The 23404-nt window shown below is 36.0% G+C and overlaps 1 protein-coding gene across 1 annotated transcript; it reads right to left on the bottom strand.

The window, feature by feature from the left end:
• Positions 1–5378: 5378 nt before the first annotated feature.
• On the bottom strand, positions 5379–20403 carry LOC127669345 (vomeronasal type-2 receptor 116-like). Its single transcript, XM_052163157.1, has 6 exons — positions 20207–20403; positions 17122–17404; positions 13930–14742; positions 12252–12479; positions 8650–8773; positions 5379–6139 (listed from the first exon to the last, which is right to left on the bottom strand). The coding sequence occupies exons 1-6, from the start codon at positions 20401–20403 to the stop codon at positions 5379–5381; spliced, it is 2406 nt and encodes an 801-aa protein (XP_052019117.1).
• Positions 20404–23404: the final 3001 nt, after the last annotated feature.

Below are 23404 nucleotides of genomic sequence, written 5' to 3'. Positions count from 1 at the left end.
TTTATTTCTTCCTTGACCAAGGTATCATTGAGTAGAATATTGTTCAATTTCCACGTGTATGTGGGTTTTCTGTTGTTTTTGTTGCTATTGAAGACCACTTTTACTCCATAGTGATCTGATAGGAGGCATGGGATTAGTTCGATCTTCTTATATTTGTTGAGGTCTGTCTTGTGACCAATTATATGGTCGATTTTGGAGAAGGTACCATGAGGTGCTGAGAAAAAGGTATATTCTTTTGCTTTAGGATAGAATGTTATATATATATATATATATATATATATATATATATATATATATATATATATATATATATATATATATGTGTGTGTGTGTGTGTGTGTGTGTGTGTGTGTGTGTGTTAAATCTAATTGGTCTAAAGATTCAATTAGTTACATTGTGTCCCTGTTTAGTTTCTGCTTTCCTGATCGGTCCATTGAGGAAAGTGCAGTGTTGAAGTCACCCACAATTATTGTGTTAGGTGCAATGTGTGCTTTGAGTTTTAATAAAGTTTCTTTTACAAAAGAGGGTGCCCTTGCATTTGGAGGATAGATGTTCAGGATTGAGAGCTCTTCTTGTTGTATTTTTCTTTTGACCAGCAAGAAGTGTCCCTCAGAATCTCTTTTTATGACTTTGGGTTGAAAGTCAATTTTATCTGATATTAAAATGCTACTCCAGCTTGTTTCCTGAGACCATTTGCTTGTAAAATTGTCTTCCAGCCTTTTACTCTAAGGTAGTGTTTTCTTTGACCCTGAGGTGTGTTTCCTGTAAGCAGCAAAATGTTGGGTCCTGTTTACGTATCCAGTCAGTTAGTCTATGTCTTTTTATTCGGGCATTAAGTCCATTGATGTTAAGAGATATTAAGGAATAGTGATTGTTACTTCCTATCATTTTTGACGTTATTTTTTAAATTTGATTGCTTAACTTCTTTTGGGTTTGATGAAAGGTTGCTATCTTGCTTTTTCCAGGGTGAAGTTTCCCTCCTAGTATTGGTGTTTTCCTCCTATTATCCTTTGTAGGGCTGGGTTTGTGGATAGATATTGGTTAAACTTGGTTTTGTCATGGAATATCTTAGTTTCTCCATCTACGGTGATTGAGAGTTTTGCTGGATATAGTAGTTTTGGCTGGCATTTGTGTTCTCTTAGAGTCTGCATGAGATCAGCCCAGGATCTTCTAGCCTTCATAGTCTCAGGTGAAAAGTCTGCTGTGATTCTGATAGGTCTTCCTTTATATGTTACTTGGCCTTTTTCTCTTACTGCCTTTAATATTCTTTCTTTGTTTAGTACATTTGGTGTTTTGATTATTATGTGACGGGAAGTATTTCTGTTTTGGTCCAGTCTGTTTGGAGTTCTGTAGGCTTCTTGTATATTCATGGGCATCTCTCTCTTTAGGTTAGGGAAGTTTTCTTTCATAATTTTATTGAAGATATTTGCTGGCCCTTTAAGCTGTACATCTTCACTCTCATCTATGCCTATAATCCTTAGGTTTGGTCTTCTCATTGGGTCCTGGATTTCCTGGATATTTTGGGTTATAAGCTTTTTGCTTTTTGCATTTTCTTTAACTGTTGAGTCCATGGTTTCTATGGTATCTTCAGCATCTGAGATTCTTTCTTCTATCTCTTGTATTCTGTTTTTGATGTTTGCATCTACGTCCCCTGATTTCTTCCCAAGGCTTTCTATCTCCAAAGTTGTCTCCCTTTGAGTTTTCTTAGTTGTTTCTACTTCTGATTTTAGATCCTGGATGATTTTGCTTAGCTCCTTCACTTGCTTGTTTGTGCTTTCCTGTAATTCTTTAAGAGATTTTTGTGTTTCCTCTTTCATGACCGCAGCCTGTTGACCAAAGTTCTACTGTATTTCTTTAAGTGTTTTTTGTGTTTCCTCATTATTGGCTTTTGTATTCTCCTGGATTTCTTTCAATGATTTTTGTGTTTCCCTTGCAAGGGCTTCTAACTTTTGATCCATTTTCTCCTGAATTTCTTTAAGTATGTCCTTCATGTGTTCCTGTACCAGCATCATGACCAGTGATTTTAAATCCAAATCTTGTTTTACTGGTGTGATGGGGTATCCAGGACATGTTGGTAAAGGAGAATTGGGTTCAGATGTTGCCATATTGCCTTGATTTCTGTTAGTGACGTTCCTGCCTCTGCCTTTTGCCATCTAGTTCTCACTGGTGTTAGTTGGTGTTGTCAATGCTGGACTCACCAGTGCAAGCTGCCCCTTCCCAGGTGGCCTCTGGTGCACAGCTTACCTCCTGCACTGCCTGGAGACAGGGTGTTGTTGTACAGGCTGTTCAGACCCCGAAGCAGACACCTGAAGGCTCCTGCTGGGGCCCGCTGGATTCACTGGAGCACACGGACTTCTCCTCGCTGGCCGCCTGGAAGTCCCACTTGCCTCTTTCAGGACTTGGAGATGTGGTGTTGCTGCTCAGGCTGATCTGGATCCGGAAGTGTAGAGGTCCGAGGGCTACCGCCAGAGGCCTCAGGACTGAAGCCTAAGCTCTGTGCCACAGGGAATGAGCTGTGCTGTGAGCTCCCAGGCTGCCTCTGGGCGCACACCAGGTCCCCCGCACTTCCTGGAGACCGAGTGCTGTGGCCCAGGCTGTTCAGATCCCAAAGCAGGCGCCTGAGGCTCCTGCTGGGGCCCGCTGGATTCACCGGAGCACACCGACCTCTCCTGATGGCCGCCCGGAAGCCCCACCTGCCTCTTTCAGGCCGATCTGGATCTAGAATCGGAGAGAACATGTGTTTCCTAAAATCCGTCTTTAATGTTAAGAGCCTGGGCTATTAACTGGGCTCCTTCTACTGATGGGCCAGCTTTATACCTCCACTGCAATTCAAGTAATAGGTTATCCACCTTGATTTCAGGAAGAATAAGGAGGGGAAGTGCTGTGAGGAATTCTTAAGCAAGCTATGAAGTCAGGTCATGATGAATGCAGGATCACTGCCCAAAAAGGTGAGGAGAAAGCAGCTGAACTGCCTCCGTTGCAATGGTGTGTCCTCCTCCAGTGCTGGGTGGGAGTGCAGATGGATGAGTTTTTGGAGGACAGGCACAAATGCTATGGGAGCGCAAACCTGACCTGAGATATGTGAAAGTTCTGGCATAGGACTGGAAGCACACTCTAACCTTGAGGAGGGGTAAGACTCAATGGCCAATCAAGGACACCAGGCAAACATGCCAGTCAGGCTAAGAGGAGGGTTTTTCTTCGTGCCTTGTTGAAGTTTGTTTTGGCTGCACAGGCTTGAATGGTTCTCTGTGTCCTGCTTTGAGTGCTGCTCTTGGGTGCTCTGTGGTGACCTCAAGCAAGTTCTGTTTTTGAAAGATGTTGAGCACATGGTCTCTGCCCATAATTAGGAGAATGTGGATGAGCATTTGAGCTGGGGTGATGGGTTGACTCTAATGCTAGATAGGAACCATCCCTCAGATGTAGCCAGATTTGGCCACCTGTGAGGTCCCTTGTGGTGCTCCTCATTTGGTACAGCAGGTGGTAACCTCTGAATAACTTCACTACCAGGGCTGAATCTGCTTAAAACATTTGCAACAGGGGCTTGCTCATAGAAATGTCATGGGCAGGATGCCAAACATGGACAACCCTAGTCTCTTTTGATATTTATACAAGTTCTGCCCTCAGCATTTACCACTTATGTGTAAGATCCACCTGCAGTTAATTGTGTAGAGCTGTTAAAAGGCATCTCATATATTGAGCAGCACTACCATATTAACCTGTGATATAGAAGAGTAAAATTTATAATGTAAATGACTTACCAAGATTAGAAATTAGTGACTGTAAGTAGCATTTATTTGATAGAAGACTGCCTCAAAAACACTCCACAAATGAGTAGTATGCTAAGCAGGCCAGTGAGAGACTAGGATGCTAGGATTCACATATTTGTTTCCCAGGTTTGTCTAGATATATGGCTGCAAACCATAACAGGTGAGGCAACAGTAATGCACAACACAAATGTCCATTTTCTTGGAACATGCACATAGCAAAAATCAGGACAGTAATAAGCATTTCCGTGGGTCATTACAGCATCATAACCAACATTAAGGCCTGGTGTGCCTCAAGTGCCCATTTTCTAATTGAGAAAAGGATAGTTCTGCCTCATTGGAAATACTATACTAGCTGACAGCCATTTGAGAGGGAAAAACACCTATGTGCTTGCAGTCAGGAGCTGAGCATGACTGTCTTCTGAAAGGCTCTAACAACAACTGAGACAGATGCAAATACAGCCAATCACTGGACTCAGGTAAGAGTCAGGGGAAAACTTAGGGGAAGGAATGAAGAGGCTCTGAGAGATGCCAATCCCTTAAGAAGATTAACAGTATCTAGTAACCCAGATCCCAAGGAGCTCACAGAGACTAAGCAATTTACCAAAGAGGATATATGGAATGGTGCATGGCCCCAGCAACATATATAGCCGAGGACTGCATTGTCTGTACTCAGTGGGAGACTATACACCTAATCTTGTAGAAATGTGATGCCATCAAGGAGAATGTCAGATGTGAGGTGGTTCTGGGAACATGGATAACAGGAGTGGAGGTGGGATGATAGAGCACCATATCTCCTCCCCCATCTCCAAGAGGATATCCACACTTCCCAACTCCCAGACCTTCCCAATCCCTGGGGCCTCACGTTTCTCAGTGGCTTAGATGTGTCTTCTCCCACTGAGGCCAAACCAGGCCGTCCTATGCCATATATGTGTTGAGTGCCTCATATCAGTTAGTGGCATAGTGTCTGAGAGATCTTGGTTGTCCAGGGTAGTTGAGACTGTGGGTCTTCCTATGGGTCACCCTCCTCCTCCGCTTATTAAAACTATTCCCTAATTCAACCACTGGGTTCCACAACTTCTACACATTGTTGGATATAATGTTTTTGTCTTTGAGAGAAGAAAAAGAACAGTTCTACCTCAGACTACTGGCCAAAATATTGAAGAATAGGTGGAAAGCAGGCAGTATTCTGCCATATATGTGTTTCTAGAGGAAATAAGAAGACATGATCTGATTTCGTCTTTGTAAATTATTTAGTTAATTTGTGAGATTCATAGATGGTTTGTATTTGTAACCATGTCTGTTCTGGAAAGCACTTTCTGTACAAGGTCATAGATTCAACTGTCTTAACAATTTTATTGGAAGTTACCAGGGGAGAAGTGTCCACAAAAGCAAAATGATGAATACATTTTTAATAAGGATTTGAGAATTTTATTCTTCCAGAGTAAACAAAGCATGTGAATGAGCGAAGATTTTATGGAGAACGTTCACAAGATCAGCAGATATGATACTTCTAGTCATCACTAGAAGAGACAGTGAGAGTGTTTTAAAAACTAGATACATGCACTATAATCCAAGAATTGATAGATATGTGCCAACATTTGACAGAAATCCTTATTTATTCAAACATGATTTCTCCCTGACCTTTTGGATAGAATTTCTGTCTGGTCTTATTAAAATGATGTAGATCTTGGGTACAAAGATGCAACCAAGAATTCCTGCACTGGATGCTAAGATGGAGAAGATCTCCACAGCAACCATGTCCTTGCCCTTGGTGCTATGGTAGACAGGGAGGAAGGTGACCCAAACACTGCAGAACACTAGCATGCTGAAGCTCAAGTACTTGGCTTCATTGAATGTGTCAGGCAGATTCCTTGCAAAGAATGCAACAGTGAAACTTCCAAGGGACAGACAGGCCAAGTATCCCAGGACACAGTAGAATGCAGTAACTGAGCCCTTGTTGCAAACAATGATGATGTAGCCATGCTCAGAATGTTCATCAATATCAACGAAGGGAGAAGAAACTGCTAGCCATATTGCACACAGAATACATTGGAATAGAGAACATATGGGGATAATGTAATTGGGTGTCCCAGATACTAGGAAGTTTCTCAACTTTCTTCCTGGGTCTGTGACTTTGAAAGCCAGAACCACAGTAATTGTTTTGGCCAGAACTGTGGAAACAGCCACAGTGAACACAATTCCAAATGTGATTTGCTGTAAGATACAGGTCGCTCTGTTAGGATGGCCAATGAAGAAAAAGGAGCACAGAAAACAGAACATGAGTGACATGAGTAATAGGTAGCTGAGGATTCTATTATTGGCCCTCACAATAGGAGTGTCATGGTGCTTCACAAAGACCCAAAGCACTACAGCTGTGAATGCAGAAAAACAGAAGGCTATTAAAGCAAGAGCCATACCCAAGGGGTCTTCATAGCTTAGAAACATCAAACCTTTGTGAATGCATTTGTTCCGTTCTGTGTTTGCATACTGGTATTTTGGACAATTCACACACTGATCCATATCTGATATTCAAAGAAAAGTAAAGTTAGTAGTGCTTTCAAAATTTATTGACTAGCTATTTTAATTAAGGGTGTTGAAAAAGTCTTTCAATATTGAATTTGATGCTAAGAATGTATTTGAAAGACATTGATGCACAACATTGCTTTCACTTCTTAATATTCATAAAGATTTAAGGGAGAATAAAATGAAGCAATTATTTATTTGTCTATGTATCTTTGTTGATTTTATCATTTACAATGTTTTCAGAAAGCAAAGATTTTCTAAACCATCTTTTGAATATGTTGATATCAAGTAGAGCATTGAATTTAGAGAAGATACAATCATAAACCCCAGTGTGGTTGGGTATATTTTATAAATACAAAACCCTACAGACACAGTTTTCTGAGGTCGTTGAATGTATTATTAATTCATTCTCTATGACACATTGAGACTCTGAATTCTACTGGTACAGGACCTGTAGTAGGCAATTGAGAATTCACTACCTTAGACTCATTAACATAAAAACAGCACTGAATTGAACAGTTGGGTGTGTGTGTGTGTATATATATACACACACATATATGTACATATATATGTGTGTGTTCATGTAAAAGTAACAAGTGCATTATTAAATTTTGTAATTCCTGACATAAGATGAAGTTGGAAACATAGAGGTAATGAAATATTAATGTTTGAAATGGAGAAAACATTAAAGAAACTGGCCCTCAGATATATCCTCATCTGGAAATAAGTAAACAAAAACATGATTATTGTTCATGAGATGCACTAATATTAGTGCAGAAAAAAACAAAACAAAACAAAACAAAAAAGCTCAGTATATACTTTGTCCTTCATCTTGATTACTTCCTCATTTTGAAAGCTAAGCACTTTCATCCTTGCCTAATCTCCAATCTTATGAAATTCAGTGTCTATGAATAACACAGGTATTAAATCAGCAATGAGTAGCTTAATGAGCAATATAACAGAGGAATCCTCAAGCCAGAGTGGCAAGCTCTTAAGTTTCAATACCCTATTCCTATATAGAAATACCAATCATGCCAACAATATGAACTATGTTTGCAAGTAGACTTGATTTTCATGTCATTTCAGAGAATGTTGATGTCCCTCCTTGGTTTTCAGAATTCTCATCTAGAACAATTCATTTGTTGAGAATTATTATTTGGTAAGTTGCCTAAATACCTAAGAAGTTGGATTAGCTATAAATATGATATTTTGCTCCAACAGAGAACCTGGTTCAGATCTCAATACCCATGCCAGGTATCTCACAAGTGCATATAAGTATAACTACAGGAATATTTTTTTTGCCCATTTGTGTGCCTGAGCACATGTTAACCATCCCACACATAAGCAATTAATGTAGTATACATATTTTATGGAATTTTTGAGGATGCAGTTTTTGATGTTGAGTATTAATTCTTTGTGTTTTACATCTAAAACAATATCAGTTGTCTTAAAATTATTTATGAGTATGATATACTTTGAAATGTATGCTCCAAAAGGCATCTTCTGAGTAGGTTGCTTGGGTTTACTAAATGCATCATGGGAATAAACTCAGATTGTAAGCATTAGCAACAAATGATTTAACTGTTGAACCATCTCACAGACATGCTACGTATTTTAAGAATTTTGCTTCATTATATAGAATGAAAGGCAAAATATTTGAATAGCTAACTATAAACTACTTGCATTTGGCCAACCCTAAATATTCAGTGTGGTATGTAATATACTGAATATGAGTCTTGTCATATACGCTACATTTTGGGTGAAGTCTTTTCCACTATTTCCTGGATTCATATCCATTGGGTTTTGAATATGGCCCTCTGAATATTACATTCTTAGCAGTTTCTCATAACTTTGCAAATACTTTAGTCTTCTATATTAATCTTACAGAGAAAATGGAATGTGTACCTAGCAGGCTCATGCCCTCATCCAATATATATGTAATATATTAAATTTTGTTCTTTATGGGTTCCTATCTGTAAAGGGTATGCATAATGAAATATAACACAGATATATTCATGAAATATGACTAAACTAATGCTGTTAAAAATAGCAATTAAAATCTAATGTACCTGTAGTTTTTCAATAGATTAATTATTGGGAAAATCTCATGGACAATCCTTCAAATTTCAGTTATATTTTCTAAAATATGTCTTTGCCAAAATATAATCTGCCATGAATTTACAATGTGTCAACATGTGGGTCAAGGCACAAGCTATGTGTGTTTGTTTATATGTTTTTGTCAGGACTTTGTTAATGATTTTTCTCTCTACAAGTAGTAAAATGTATATGAAATATAGTTTATATTTGCAGTTGCCATTTTTTGACTTCATCATCCCAGTGTGGTACAACAAACACTCACTTGTTTCATTAGAAATTTCATTTTCAGGGCAGGATCTGCAAACAAAACAGCAGGTTGCCATTCCTTCCTTCCATAATCTTCTAAAACCAGGACCACAATCTGCACTGCACACAGAGGATGGCATCTGAGAAAAAAATTAGACACATACTGATAACAAGTTTCAGGTATTCGTATTATGTTTGACATTAATGGATTAATTAAGTTTTCAATTAGCTTATTTTATATACACAACCAATTAAAATTTCAGGCTGCCCATTGTTTAATGATCAGCTATGAATACTGAAAATACATTGAAGAAACATTGGATAGTTTCTGAATGTCTAATAAATCAGGAAAAATTCTCACTATGAGACATGTGCAAAAAACTGTAGAGAATGCAACCTGGTGTTTTTAGTTAATTATTGTGTTAATTAGCAGTAAGTGATGTGAAAAGAAACTGGGAACTTTCATTGAGATATTTTCTCAGCCAGCACTACCATGTCCTCATATATTTGAAGCATTTTCTTATTTTATAATTGATATAGGGCTGGTCACATATTTTTTTTTGAGATCCAATCTTTAGTTCCAGTTTCCAAATCTCCACACGTGTCTTTCTATGACTATTAGCCACATGTCAAATTACAATTTCATCCTCACTATATGACCAAAACTTAATTAAAGCAACAGAGAAGCAAGTAGGTATTTGAAGAAATTTGAAACCAGAAAAATAGGTCCATAAATTACAGAAAACAAAATATAACCTTAAATAAATTACCATTGTAAACCATGAGAAACTGTATATATAAATAATAGTTGAACATGCTGATGTTGGCTTAATATGTTTGGAACCAATGAATTCATGTGTAGTGACCTTAAACATGAAGGGTTTCATGGGATAAAAATGCTCTAAAGTGGCTACAAATATTGGAAAAGACTGCATAAAAATTAGATTGCTTAAAGTTAATTGATGATTTTAAATATTATTCCTACATTTTTGATATTGTTAAAAAAAAGGATCTTACCATGAAGTTTTGGTATAGTAATATTCCAATGATGTTCAGAGTACATTTTACCTTTTTCTCCACCATTCTCTTTAAATTTATGATAACACTGTGTAAACATTTAATCGTTTTTGTGTAAATTTTAAAGACTATTTTAATTTAGAAAAAAGAAAATAGGCATGTTTTTGTAATTTATGTTAATGTATTTTAATATAATGTCTCCCTATTAAACATGGCTGGTTTGGACCCACAATATAGGGCAGACTGGACAGAAACGGAGATTTTCAGACCTCTGCCTCTAAAGTGCTTGGATAAAAACATGAACCAAAATGTACACCAATTGAATGTTAGGAGGAAGATTGCAAATTTTTCTATGAAATCCCTACTGCATATCAGGCCCTATTCAAGGCACAAAGGTAAAATAATAGTTTTCTGAGTAAGTAACCTTGCTATTTACTTACTGTTACATCATATAAAATATTCAAGTACACTGTGATAAATGATGCTTTATATGTCCCTATGGTGTGCCCCATGGACACATGCGAGGGGTATCGAACTCACATTTATGGTCAAGTAGTACTTCCTTAAATATGTTATAAGTAGCACTACTCCAAAATAATAATAATTTTCTAACTGAATAGAGTGTTGGCAAAAATCCAAAGTAGGGAAAAGAATGAGCAATCCAGGGGATCAGCAGTTGTGGAGGAGCACTAACTCTGATATATTTGCAAGCAAAAGTGACAATTACCTGCATCCCATAAACCTCAAGAAGTCCTGTCTACAAAAGATGGAACAGTCAAAGAGAAGCATTGATTTGGTCCTATTTGGGCACAAAAGTCAATGTGATTTTATTTTGACACTTATGCTCCCAAGGCCTGAGGTCATTCAGTTTACATAAGATTAATTTCCCGGCAGAACAACAAAAACTTACCCACTGTCCTTTGCATTTGGGAATTATGATTAATCAGTGATAGAAGAAGATGCCAACAGAATTTGACTACCAGATATTTGTGTTTGGGCTACCAATAATAAGGTCAGTCTATTTCAGGTTTTTCATGTAGAATTGCAATTGACATAGAACATCATTGTGCCCAAAGATTTCCTTTTGCAGTTCACCATGAATAGTTTATAATTGTGTCATACTACACTTATTCACATGCACATGTGTCATAAATAATTGACATTAATATTTCCAGATTATAAAAGTTAGAGTTTTAATTTTAGTTCCAATAATAAAGTATTCTTAGTATTAAAATGGGAGTAACTATCGCTTAATTGTCTATCACCATCTCATGCTTCAATCACTACTATTCATACAAAACATGAAGTAAGATTTTTTGATTCTTTCATATGTCTAGATACCATAATGTGTAATGAAATATTTGTCCTACTTTAATGTATTTGTTTTTGTTTAATCTTGATTTTATTCTCCCATAGAATCCTGTTATTTTTTTTTAATAAGAGACATAATGTGGATGTGATGGGAGAGGCAGTTAGGAAGGAAGTGGAAGTTTTAACTCGGATATATTTGCAAACAAAGTTGAGAATTGGTAACATCACAATAGAAGGAAGTAAACCTGTATTTAGGATATATTATATGAAAAGAACAAGCTATTTTCAATAAATAAAAACATAACAATTGCAAAAAAATTCTCCCTGTTCTCAGAGAATGATTTTTCTGTTGCATGTTATGTTCTTTTGTTAGGTGTTTTTGTCAAGAATTATTAAGTACATATCCATCAAAGGTATTGTTCTTTAATTACCTTTTCCCTCTTATTACACATTAATATGCTTGCATAGATTTTTTTGATAAAGAAAAGGTTTCCTCCTTTATGTCCCTGAGTCTCCCTATGCCGTGCAGATCACAAATGAATGTCTTAAAAATAAATGAGCCATGTTGTCTTTGATTTTATTTAGAGAATATTAACAAAAATGTTCAAGTATAAATGAAAATTATTTGTTAATTTTGTCTGGTTGGTGTTATTGCTGGATGTGATTTATTTTAATGTCATTTTTTTGTCTCTTGCTCCAGAGCTTCTATGTGTTCCTTGGACTTTGTGTTCATCATATTGACAAGTGTGAAGGAATTCTTAAAATTAATTAAAAAGTGATGACTCTGTGAATATTAATTTCTGAAATTTTGTTCATTATTGAGCTTGGTAAGTGTGCTGTTATCATATGGGGAAATATTTTTGGGAATAGTGACAAGGTTTAGCAGTTACGAATTTTGTGTTTCATGACTGTAATATTAGTCTCACATTCATAAACTTCTCTTAACGTGTTTTAATATAAGGGAGGAGATTACTGTGTAATAACAACAATGATCTGAAAAGAATTTCCTTTAATTTAAAGGAAAGAATATCAATCAGTGGTGAAAAATAGATTAATGTTTAGTAAATTTCAGAAAATCATTCTGATATGAAAAAGGTATAATTTATGCATGTATGAACTCTTCAAAGAATTAGTAAAAAAATATGTCAATAATGTAAAAAAGAAACACAATGCAGGAGCTGAGAAATTGCTTCCTGATGTGATGAATATTTCATTTCAAAATGATGCAATGTATTCACTTGCCAGTGTTTACCAAAGTGTATTTTAAGTCAATAAATTCATACAACCCACCTTTCTACTTCCTGTGGCCAACTCAATCATGTCTCCATATAAATGAAGTTGTTGACCATGTGGAAAATATGGGCTGAAATTTCCTACCTTCACCTTAATCCCAAGGCTTTGAGAGATATTCCAAAAGTGAAAAATGTCATAGTCTTCCTTCAGTAGTACTCTCTGTTTCATAGTCACTTTCTCCCCATGAGGATTAATGAAGTGGGTCTTTCTAAGAAAGGAGTTTATCTAAAATACAAACATTGCAATATAATGCATATGTGATTACTTCAAGTCATAAAATGTGTTCTGATTTCATAGAAAAGGAAACTTCATTTAAAAAATGAAAAAGCAATTTCAACATGAGCAATTGGATAAATGAAATCATCACAATATTCCAAGAATTTTAGTTTTTTTCAGTGAAGACTGCCAAGCCCAGCCAAAATGGCAGAACCAAAGACAGGTATGCAACATACACACATGCACACACACACACACACGCACACACATATACACATACACACATACACACTTACACATAATAACAGAGAGAGGTGATCACATCTTTTCTGAGTCACACATACAACAGAGCTATAAACTTATTTACACAAAAATATACATACATATTAACACCAACAGGTAAACACTCAGGCACAAAAAGACATATATATGCACTCAACTAAAAACACAGATAAAAATCACACAAAATACATTAAAATAAACACACCTACATCCACAGCCTAAAAGCAACTCACAGGGAGAGGTGCAAATGTGCAAGCACCAGCCAGGAATGATATAGACACATAGAGAAATTTATACTCACATATAATGAAAAAAATCCAGGCAGAGGCCATACAAAGCACAAAGAAATAGTCAGACACAAACACAGTAAAGCAGATACAAATACATATATGTACATACAAACACTCACACTATGTGTATATATATATATATATATATATATATATATATACACACACACACACACACACACACACACACACACACACACACAGAGTCACAGGCTCTGACAAAAACACACAGAAACGCACACATATAAACACATTTATGGAAATAAAATTCACATTTAGAAAAATATTGTACCTCACTTCTACAGGCGTACAGAAACATAAACTCCTTTGTACATAACAACACAAATAGAAACACAGAAAAACAGAAAGAGCAAACATATACATGTACACAGTGATAAAGATACATTCACAGGAATAAACACATTTCTGTAGCCAAAACTTAATATCAACACTATTTCTTGTTTAATTACTCTCAGAAAACTGAATAAGTTAGCAATAGCCTACACTGGAGGCATAATTACTAGAAAGCTCTAATAAAAAACATTACTTAAAATGATTTTCATGTAATTGACAAATATATATAAACATGTGTCTTCTCTTCATGTAGAACATTCACGAGGAAAGACTGTCTGTATCCAATGTTGGAAGTGGTGTGCTGATGGATATTGAAGCGTTCTTTATGAATCCTCAAATTTTCATTAATAAACTGACTTCTTTTTCAATTCACATTTATAACCATTACTAGATTACCTTTTTGTTAAGGAAAACGGTTCAGAAACTTATCTCTTTTGGAAAATATTTCCTATTTCATTAAGTGTGGGCATCTGGGACACTTAACAATTATGCACTTTAAGTCACCATACATCATCTGATAGAAGAAACTCTACCTTCAAGCAGTGAGAACTGGCTCCTCTCTCATTGGTTATTGCCTGATTATCAACCTGTTGCAGATTCACCTGATGGAGTGCATGGGCCAAGGCATATACAGCATTGTATATGTTATGACTAACATCACTAAAGGACATGTCCAATGTCTGTTCCATTAGCCAATCCAATGAGGCACTGGATGAATAGTTCTTCAATTTTTCACAGTTAGATGCTGAGGATTCATAGTTAAAGTACTTCCACTCTGGCATTACTAAATATAAGTCTGTGTTTCTGAGATGATACCATGTTTGTACAAAATTTTTAAAGCCAGAAATCTCACCATGGTGGTGTAGAAAAGTAAGAGTCCCATAGAATGTACCATGGGGTAAGTCTCTCTTACTTGTAGGGCAATCCCATCGTTTTGTGGTAACCCATATTCTCTTTATAACAGGAGATTCCCAAATTCTGAAGCTGAATTCAATAATACTGTATGTTTCCCCATAAATGATAATAACATTTGTGGATGACATCACAATTTGTTTGTAATATATTTCAGTTTTTTGATAGAATGAAATTTCTTGGACTGACATCATGTTCACAAAGGCAAAGCAAATTTCCTTCTTTTGACTCTCTTTTCTCAACTCTGATAGAAATTGATGGCCTTGATCATCATCTGAGATGACAAGCCCAACCCAGTTCCACTTGAAGTAAAGTATGAAGGAGACCATTGCCAATGCTAGAGATGTGTCTTTTGGGCCCATCTGATAGAGATAAGGAAATTGTTCCTGATCATTTAAGGTAGATTGGAAAGGTCCATAGGCAAACTGTAGGAGCTACAACACAGAAAGCAGCATGATGTGTAGTGCACTTTTGAAAACTTGGAATCATATTTACCTGCAAACAGTTGATTATATTTGACTTTTCCTTTCATCTCTGATTCAAATGAGCAAATATGGAAGCCTGGAACCTCCACTTCTAATGGGAAAAGCAAGCATAACTGTTTGACAAAGACTTATAAAATGTATTCACATGTTATAATAACTTTACTGTCTTTCTGATTTAGTTTGATATCAGTGTCTTCAAGGTTTTGAGTGATATTGATATATTTTCAACTTGGGGATATTTCTCTAATATTTTATAATGTCATTTATACCTTAATCTTGAAGTATTTCCTCTAAGATTTAACAGCCGAATCCTATGCAAAATATTGCTTTAGCTTTTAGGAAAAATATTCTTATCTTGCTACTAGATGTCATTCCTTGTACACTAGAGGTTGTGATTCACATAGGGATGCCAGAGATCTACTTTTTAGGATAAGTCTCCAAAATATTCTGTGACTATCTTATTCTGTGACTCTTCAGGAAACAGATAATCAAAACAAACTAAAATTAAAAATGTAAACAACAGTTGGCCGCCTAAAAAGGTTAGCAGAATATAAGATTTAAAAAAAAAAGAAAAAAAAGAAAAAAAAGAAAAAAGAAAAACCTCATCCTACTAAATACCGAGGAAATCTTTTGGCAAACTATATAAGAGTCATAAGTTGTGTGACCTGAGGAGAATATACAGAAACAAATTTATATTTGATGGATTTATCATCTCCATAAAATTGTCTTATAATGAAGCAAAAATAATCATGGAGGAAAACATGATTATTTTTCTTATGAAAGAACAAGGTATTGGAACTCCATAACCCCTCTTTCTTAGACAAGTTTGCTTGTGAAGGCCCATTTTTGTATGTTATGAAGGACCAAAAGAAAAACAAGATAAGATATAGCAATAATATCATAGTGATGTGGCATAACCATTGTAATAATATAATATAAAGAAAATGAATTATAATAACTAAAGCAATATGTTGCTGAAATTTTTGCCAATTGTCTACTAAAAATTCGCTCTCTGCCCCTTAATAATTTGTCATACACCCAGAGGATTCCGCAGCAAGTAATAAATATATATGCTCTACTATGTTCATAGCAGCACTATTTATAATAGCCAGAAGCTGGAAAGAACCCAGGTATCCCTCAACAGAAGAATGGATGCAAAAAATGTAGTATATATACACAACAGAGTACTATTTACCCATTAGAAACAATGAATTCATGAAATTCTTAGGCAAATGGATGAAGCTGGAGAACATCATACTAAGTGAGGTAACCCAGTCTCAAAAGATCAATCATGGTATGTACTCACTAATAAGTGGATATTAGCCTGGAAAACTGGAATACCTAAAACATAATCCACACATCAAATGAGATACAGGAAGAACGGAGGAGTGGCCCCTGGTTCTGGGAAGACTCAGTGTAGCAGTATAAGGTAAAACCAGAATAGGGAGTGGGAAGGTTTGGATGGGAGAATAGGGGGAGTGAAGGGGGCTTATGTGACTTTTGGGGAGTGGGGGACCAGAAAAGGGGAAACCATTTGAAATGTAAATAAAAAATATATCGAATGAAAAAAAAAGAAGATAGATGCAACTGAACATGATTATATTGAGCAAATTAAACTTCTCCCAGAATGACAAATATATATTTAAGAAAATAATTGGTCATACACACACTGTTAGTAAAATGGCTAATTCCACAGAATGGATTTGAGGTTTTCATCCTGTTTAGTGCCACTTACAGGTCACGAGTGGACAGGCTAAGAATGGCTGCCGTGACTTTGCAAAAATAATACTCCAGATACTTAAAGGTGGGTTATAGAGAATAGGATTGTTAAATATATTTCTGTACCATCGCAGTTTATAACTGATGACTAAAGTTACAACACCACCATGATTGTAAATGATAATCTGCTGTTTCACAGTTTACTAATGATAATTTAATAGTATGAGCAAATGAAGATAACACTTATCCGGGGACAGAAATAATATTGTCTGTGATTTGGAACAAAATGAATCAATCTCTGCTTACTGAGATTTGTATAAATAACCACTCTGGATGCCAGTTGGTCAAGACTGCAAGATTCTCTCTACCTCCATACCAGACTCAGTTCTTCATGGTCTCCCCTATTCTTTCTCCTTTCCGGAGTCTTTCAACTTCTGGAGGGGGCCTCTAGCAGAAAGCCTATTATGTCTGTGATTAGTACATACTCTTGAACTTACTACATAGATTGACATAAAAATAAATCCAATCTCATCCATTAACTTTCTTAATATCTATCAAAATCACCCAAAGAGACATGAGGTTGAGAATTCCTGGCCTAGGATAACTCACACGTGGAGATAAGAAGATGTCCAAGAGTAATGATAATTCAAAAGTTTGAAACCAGTGAGGTCCTGAAAGCAGAAATGAGCACATAGTCTCTTTGTTACACAAATAATTAGACAAGGGCTTACAATTTTTTTCAAGAAATGAATCGTTTACACTTTCTCCATCACAGTGGCCGAAAATGTGTTTTATAATCAAAGACATATTTGGTAAAATATCAGGATTCCTATTGATTTCTTCCATTGAAAAGGCCAATGCCAAAGCATATTTGTGGATTTTAGTTGTTTTTCTGGAAAAGAGTACAGTGTTTATTACAGACAGATGTCTATACATGATCATTTGTACTCAATAGAAGCACTATTCTGTATTGGAAGTTTCTGCATGTGACCTCTAAAGATGGAATCAAATGTGAAATTGGATTGACTTGAAAACCTGGATAATAGCAAACACTTTAACAATTAATGACAGTGTGGCTCCCATTAATAAGGTATGGTATTGGCCTCATCCACAGACAATATTCCCATTTCCCTTTTTTTAATGTTTATTTATTTATTTATTTATTTATTTATTTATTATATGTAAGTACACTGTAGCTGTCTTCAGATGCCAGATCTCTTTATGGATGGTTGTGAGCCACCATGTGGATGCTGGGATTTGAACTCATGACCTTTGGAAGTGCAGTCGGTGCTCTTACCAGCTGAGCCATCTCTCCAGCCCCCCATTTCCCTTTTTAAGTGCTTGATCAGAATGTAAAGAAAAAATCAGAGATATTTACAAAACAGTAATATAGATCATGACATTATTTAGAAATTATTGAAATATATATATATATATATATATATGTGTGTGTGTGTGTGTGTGTGTGTGTGTATGTGTGTGTATGTGTGTGTGTGTGTGTTATGAGAACCATTGAATTTATGAAATTACTCATTTTTTTCTTATAAAATTAACTGAATTGGTTAAGGAAGTGAAAACATGATTTATCAGTGCATAAAAGTATCTCTGCAGTAAAATTTGGTTCCTGTACTTACAATCACTTACAATTAGTGGCCAATGTTCTTACCATGTCCACTCATAACTATCCACATCTTGTTTATTTTTTCTTTCAACCTTTTGTTGAAAGATTTTTTTCTAAAGATTTAGATTTAAATACATTCAAATATCAAACATGCTTTGGTAAATGATAAATGTCTATGCGTGTTTGAATGTACTTGAGCAAGAATTATGTAGACCAAAAGAAGAAAATGCATCTAAGTGTTTTATAACATACTTTGCTGTAGATTACCCTTCCTTCAAATGCACAGGTATACCCTTAAGCTAAGTACTTAGGGCAGAGATTAAGGGCTTGATGCACCATCCAAATATCATTCACCTATTTCTATTAACAAAGGAATGTGATATATTAACTCTGGGTACTTCTCAACATTATAACTTAATTTATAAGAAACATCATTGATAAAATTTACAGTTACAATAAAACAATATGAGCATTATACTGAGAAGTAGAAAAATAAGGAAATTGCAATGATACCTGTATGTGCCAGTAGTATGTGTGTATAAAATAGAAGAGATTTAGGTGTAAATTGTAAAGAATATGTTAACTTTTTTTTGTAAAAAAAACAAAAAACGTGGGCCACAAATCAGTGGGAATAGAATAATACTATATTGTATTTACGTTTATGTAAAGAATAATATCTCCTGTCTCATACTTGCCAGTTCATATAATCTTATCAATTAACACTAACCATACACCTATATATTCTTTAATTTAATTTGAGATGAATACTATCAGGTTTTCAAAAAATTGTATAGTCGTGTTGTGTTCATTATATGCCCTATAAACCCATTTTAAAATAGGGTTTATCATCACACTCAAAAAATTCAATTAAAAATTTTACTAATACACACAAAAAATTTGACAATAGACCTTATACAATGCTTGAAATATTTCCTACCACTAAACTTAAGGAAGTATCAGTTACCGAAACTGTCTGTGTAGCCTATTAGTCTGAAAGGCTGTGTTTTAAAGCAACTATCAGCAATCTTCAAAAATGGATATCATTAATACATTGACAACATGTGCTCCTATATTTACTAAACTTACTGAAAAAGGCACTATATGGTTTAAATATTATTAAAGGGTCAGAGATTCACCAACTTAAATATGAAAAGAGAAGAATGGTTTCTTAAATAATGACAGAAATCTAGTAGACACTTCTTGTATCACTGCCAAGTGTCCCAACTAGTCAACACAACAACTGTCACCTATGCCACTGACAAGGGACATAATCAGTCATTACTGTTATTGATAGCCTCACTATTCAAAGACTGTAAACATATGATTGGATCCATATGTTCAAAATATGTGTTACTCTAAAGAGTGAATGCCAAACAGAACTTGATGAAGCAGAGAAGTCAGTAATATTACATGAAGAGTATGATGAAAAAATCCACAGTGCTTTTGGATTATCTTTTTAAACACTTGGACATCTAGCCCTCTAATGACCTAAATATCCCTTGCTCATATATATACAAAAATATCCATTCAGGAATTCATATAGAGTATGAATTTCTGAGAGAAATGACCTTCCCTTTCCAAACTTGGTGAAGTTTACAAGGCAAGAAGTGACCACATGCAATAAATCTGAGAGAGTAAATTTGTATATTATGTAAGGTTCTTGACAACTCTCTGTGCTATGAATATTACAAGAATCAGCATATGTTCTAGGAGCAACACAATGGTGGAAAGCCATTGAGCAAGGTTTATGTTCATTTGTTTGCATGTACTTGGGAAAAAAGACAGTGAAATATTTTGAGATCAATTTCAATAAACCATCACTCTCTAGAGTGCAATATAAACTCTTAATAGGAGGGCTTTGTGTAAAGATTCAATATAGACAATTCTTTATTCTTAAGCTTCCGTACTTCACTGGGAAAAATAGCATTGTATCTGTTAAAGAATTAAGGTTGTTTGTTGGTGTTCAAATTTAGCAACAGGACATAAGACTTAATGATTTGTCTAATATTCCTGCTGATACCACACAAGAAATACTCTAGATGTCACTTACATAGAAAATACAAATGCACTTACAGGACATTCAGAGCCTGGTTGAAATAATCTTTCTCCATAGGTGTCTGAACTGCTCCAAGGACGAAGGAACAAGTTAACCCCAAATACTCATCCTTGACTTCACTCAGATTTATTCTCCAAAAGCACATGGGATCAATGTAACTGGCCATAAGAAGTGGAATGTTGAGGAGGAAGAGGACTACAATCAATATGAACATGTTTGTCCTGCCTTAAACCTGGGCAGTGTGTATTGTTAGTTGCCTTGTATATCAGCACATCACATTCTGCCTGCTTTTATTTCTCTTGGCAAAGGAGAGTTTGCTACATATCAATAATTCTTTTTTTTTCCAGATTGCTACTGAGCCGCAGAGATCTCTTAAACACTCTCTTCCCTGGGGCACTGCACCTGGTCTCCATAGTCCATGTAATAAACAAGAGCTGACAGATAAGATAATTAATTCTCAGGGTCAATGATATCATGCCTGCTTGTGAATGCCTGAATGGAAACTTTTTTGTTCAAAGGCTTCCGGCATTTTTGAAAAATTTGATTTTGATCCTTGGAAAGTTTCAATGAGGTGATTATGAGCACAGTTAAAAATGATGTCAGTGCATTGTATCCAATGACTCACAGAGGGACATCCAGTAATACTACAATCTTAGCTGCTTGATACACACAGGACATTGTATTACAAAGTCCAAGACAGGGAGAGGCAGTCTCATGTTCAGTCACTAAAATCCACTGACCATGTACAGTATGGACTATATCATGCCAGTGATATTAACAGATGGTCTAAACAAGGATTGTGCTTACATTGTCTTCAGGATCAATAAACAGACCAAATCAGAAATATATTTAATCCTGCTCTATCCAAAATTTTACAGTTCTTCAGAAATCCACAGTTAATTTACATGATGAAAGATTGATTTTAAAGGTTCAACCAGATCCAGAGAAAATGCAGTGTGCTTTCTTTTATCATTCTTTCTTTTTATTGGTTATTTTATTAATTTACATTTCAAGTTTTGTCCTCCTTCCAGGTTTCTTCTCAACAACCCTCCCATCACTTCCCACCTCTCCAGCCTCTATGAAGGTGCTCCCCTGCCCACCCAGTAACTCCTGCTCAGCACCATAGCATTCTGCTGCTCTGGGTCATTTATCCTCCATATGACTAAGGGGCCCCTCTTCCAGTGATGCTAGATAAGACTATCCGCTGCTACATATCCAGGTAGAGCCATGCGTCCTCCCCCCCTTGAGTACTCAGTGGTTGGTGGATTAGCTCCCTGTACTCCACCTTACAATCCTTCAATACTAATGAGAACATAATCTAAATATTTGAATTCCAAATTATGATCTTCCTCCCTGATCCCGAGAGTTGTTATTTTTTCAAAGTAATAATTTGTGCTGATCCATCTTTTCTACTTTATCTTTATTTTCTTACATTGCTTTTGCTCATTTTCCATGGCAGTAGTGGCTGTGTGGAAGTGCTGTTTAGAAATATCTTCTTAGTGTCTTGCAAGTAAATAGTGACTGTGAAGCAACACTGTGTTCTAATGTGTAAGCTTTTCTCATAGTTTTTTGTTCCCATCTATTCTTGCTTGCATTGTACAATCAACACTGACCATTGAAGTGTTTCCTGAAGACTGTACAATCATGAACCTCTTTAAGTGGATATGGACTGAAAGAAAGCATAGATATATAGGCAATTTATTGGTTTGCCCTAGTATGTGTTTTAAGGACACAAACAAGTTTAGGGTTTTACACTCGCTATTGCTTTACACTTAAAAGTCAATGTTCTCCATATGTATGACTTTCGGTTTTGGGATAAGCTGTCCTAGAGTGCTGAGACTTTTATCTTGAGGAATGCGAATGGAGAACTCTTTCATAAGACTACTGACTAAAGTTGCCTTTTAAGAGTAAGTGACAGATCCACCCATCAATCTCAAATACTTTAAGCCATGGTTGCTCCTTTCTATAGGAAATACAGGCAAAAAGTCTGGAGCAGGGACTGAAGGAAAGGCCATCCAGAGACTGCCTCTCCTAGGGATCCATCTCATATGCAGCCATAAACCCAGACACTATTTCTGATTGCAGGAAGTACTTGAAAACAGGAGCCTCACATCTCTTTTCCCTGAGAAACTGTGCCAGAGCTTGACCAATACAGATGCAGATTATTGTAGCTAACCTTCAGACTGAACACAGGGACCACAGTGGAGGAGTTAGGGGAAGTACTGAAGAAGCTGAAGGGGTTTGCAACTCCTTAGGATAAACAACAATATCAACCAAACACACACCCCAGAGCTCCCAGTGACTAAACTATGAACCAACGTTTACACATGGAGGGAGAAATGGCTCCAGCTGCATAGTTAGCAGAGGATGAACTTATCTGGCATCAGTGAGACGAGAGGCCCTTGGTCCTGCAAAGACTCAATTTCCCATTGTAGGGGAATGCTGAGGCAGTTGGTTAGGCAGGAGGGCAAGGGTGGGAGGGCACCCTCACAGAAGCAGGAGGAGGGGACATGGCTCATGGGTTTCCTTAAGGGAAACTGAAAATGGGGATAATATGTGAAATATAAATAAATAAATAAATAAATAAATAAATAAATAAGGACAAGAGAAAAAGACTGCAAATGAGTTTCTATTAGTTCAGATTTAGGATCCATATTTTTCTGGCTAATGATTATTATTTCTTTTGTAAATACCAAACATTATTTTCAGTGTCATTACAACACACTAACATGAAAGTATCATGTACTTTGCTATTATGTGTACTGTCCTCATCATTATCTATTGCCTCTTTTGCCCATCTTCTTAGTGACTCATTCGTCAGTTCAATCAACCTCCTTTTCCATTCATGACATTTTGTGTATGCTAAATTTCCAATGCAAGAATGTCATTTTCACCTATATTTTCTTACTATCCACTTTACATGATTCACCTGTTACCAATTCCTTCATGCATTTTCAGTTTTGACATAATACCTCTCCTGCATCCTTTGTGCAAAGATGTGCAAACACACACACACACACACCCACACACAACCCCCCCACACACACTGATAAAAAGACACACACTGTTTCATCTAGACTCAAGCCCATTGGATTTCCTCAGTCTTTAGTTTGAAATGATGACCCCCCCGTTATTTTATCCTCAATTATTGTTAACAGGAACATATACTTGTGGGTTGGAGAGCATTTTCTTATGTGTATGTAGAACCTTCATGT

Source organism: Apodemus sylvaticus, chromosome 19, assembly GCF_947179515.1.
Source record: "Apodemus sylvaticus chromosome 19, mApoSyl1.1, whole genome shotgun sequence".
NCBI lineage: Eukaryota > Metazoa > Chordata > Mammalia > Rodentia > Muridae > Apodemus > Apodemus sylvaticus.
This window is presented reverse-complemented; position numbering and strand designations above follow the sequence as displayed.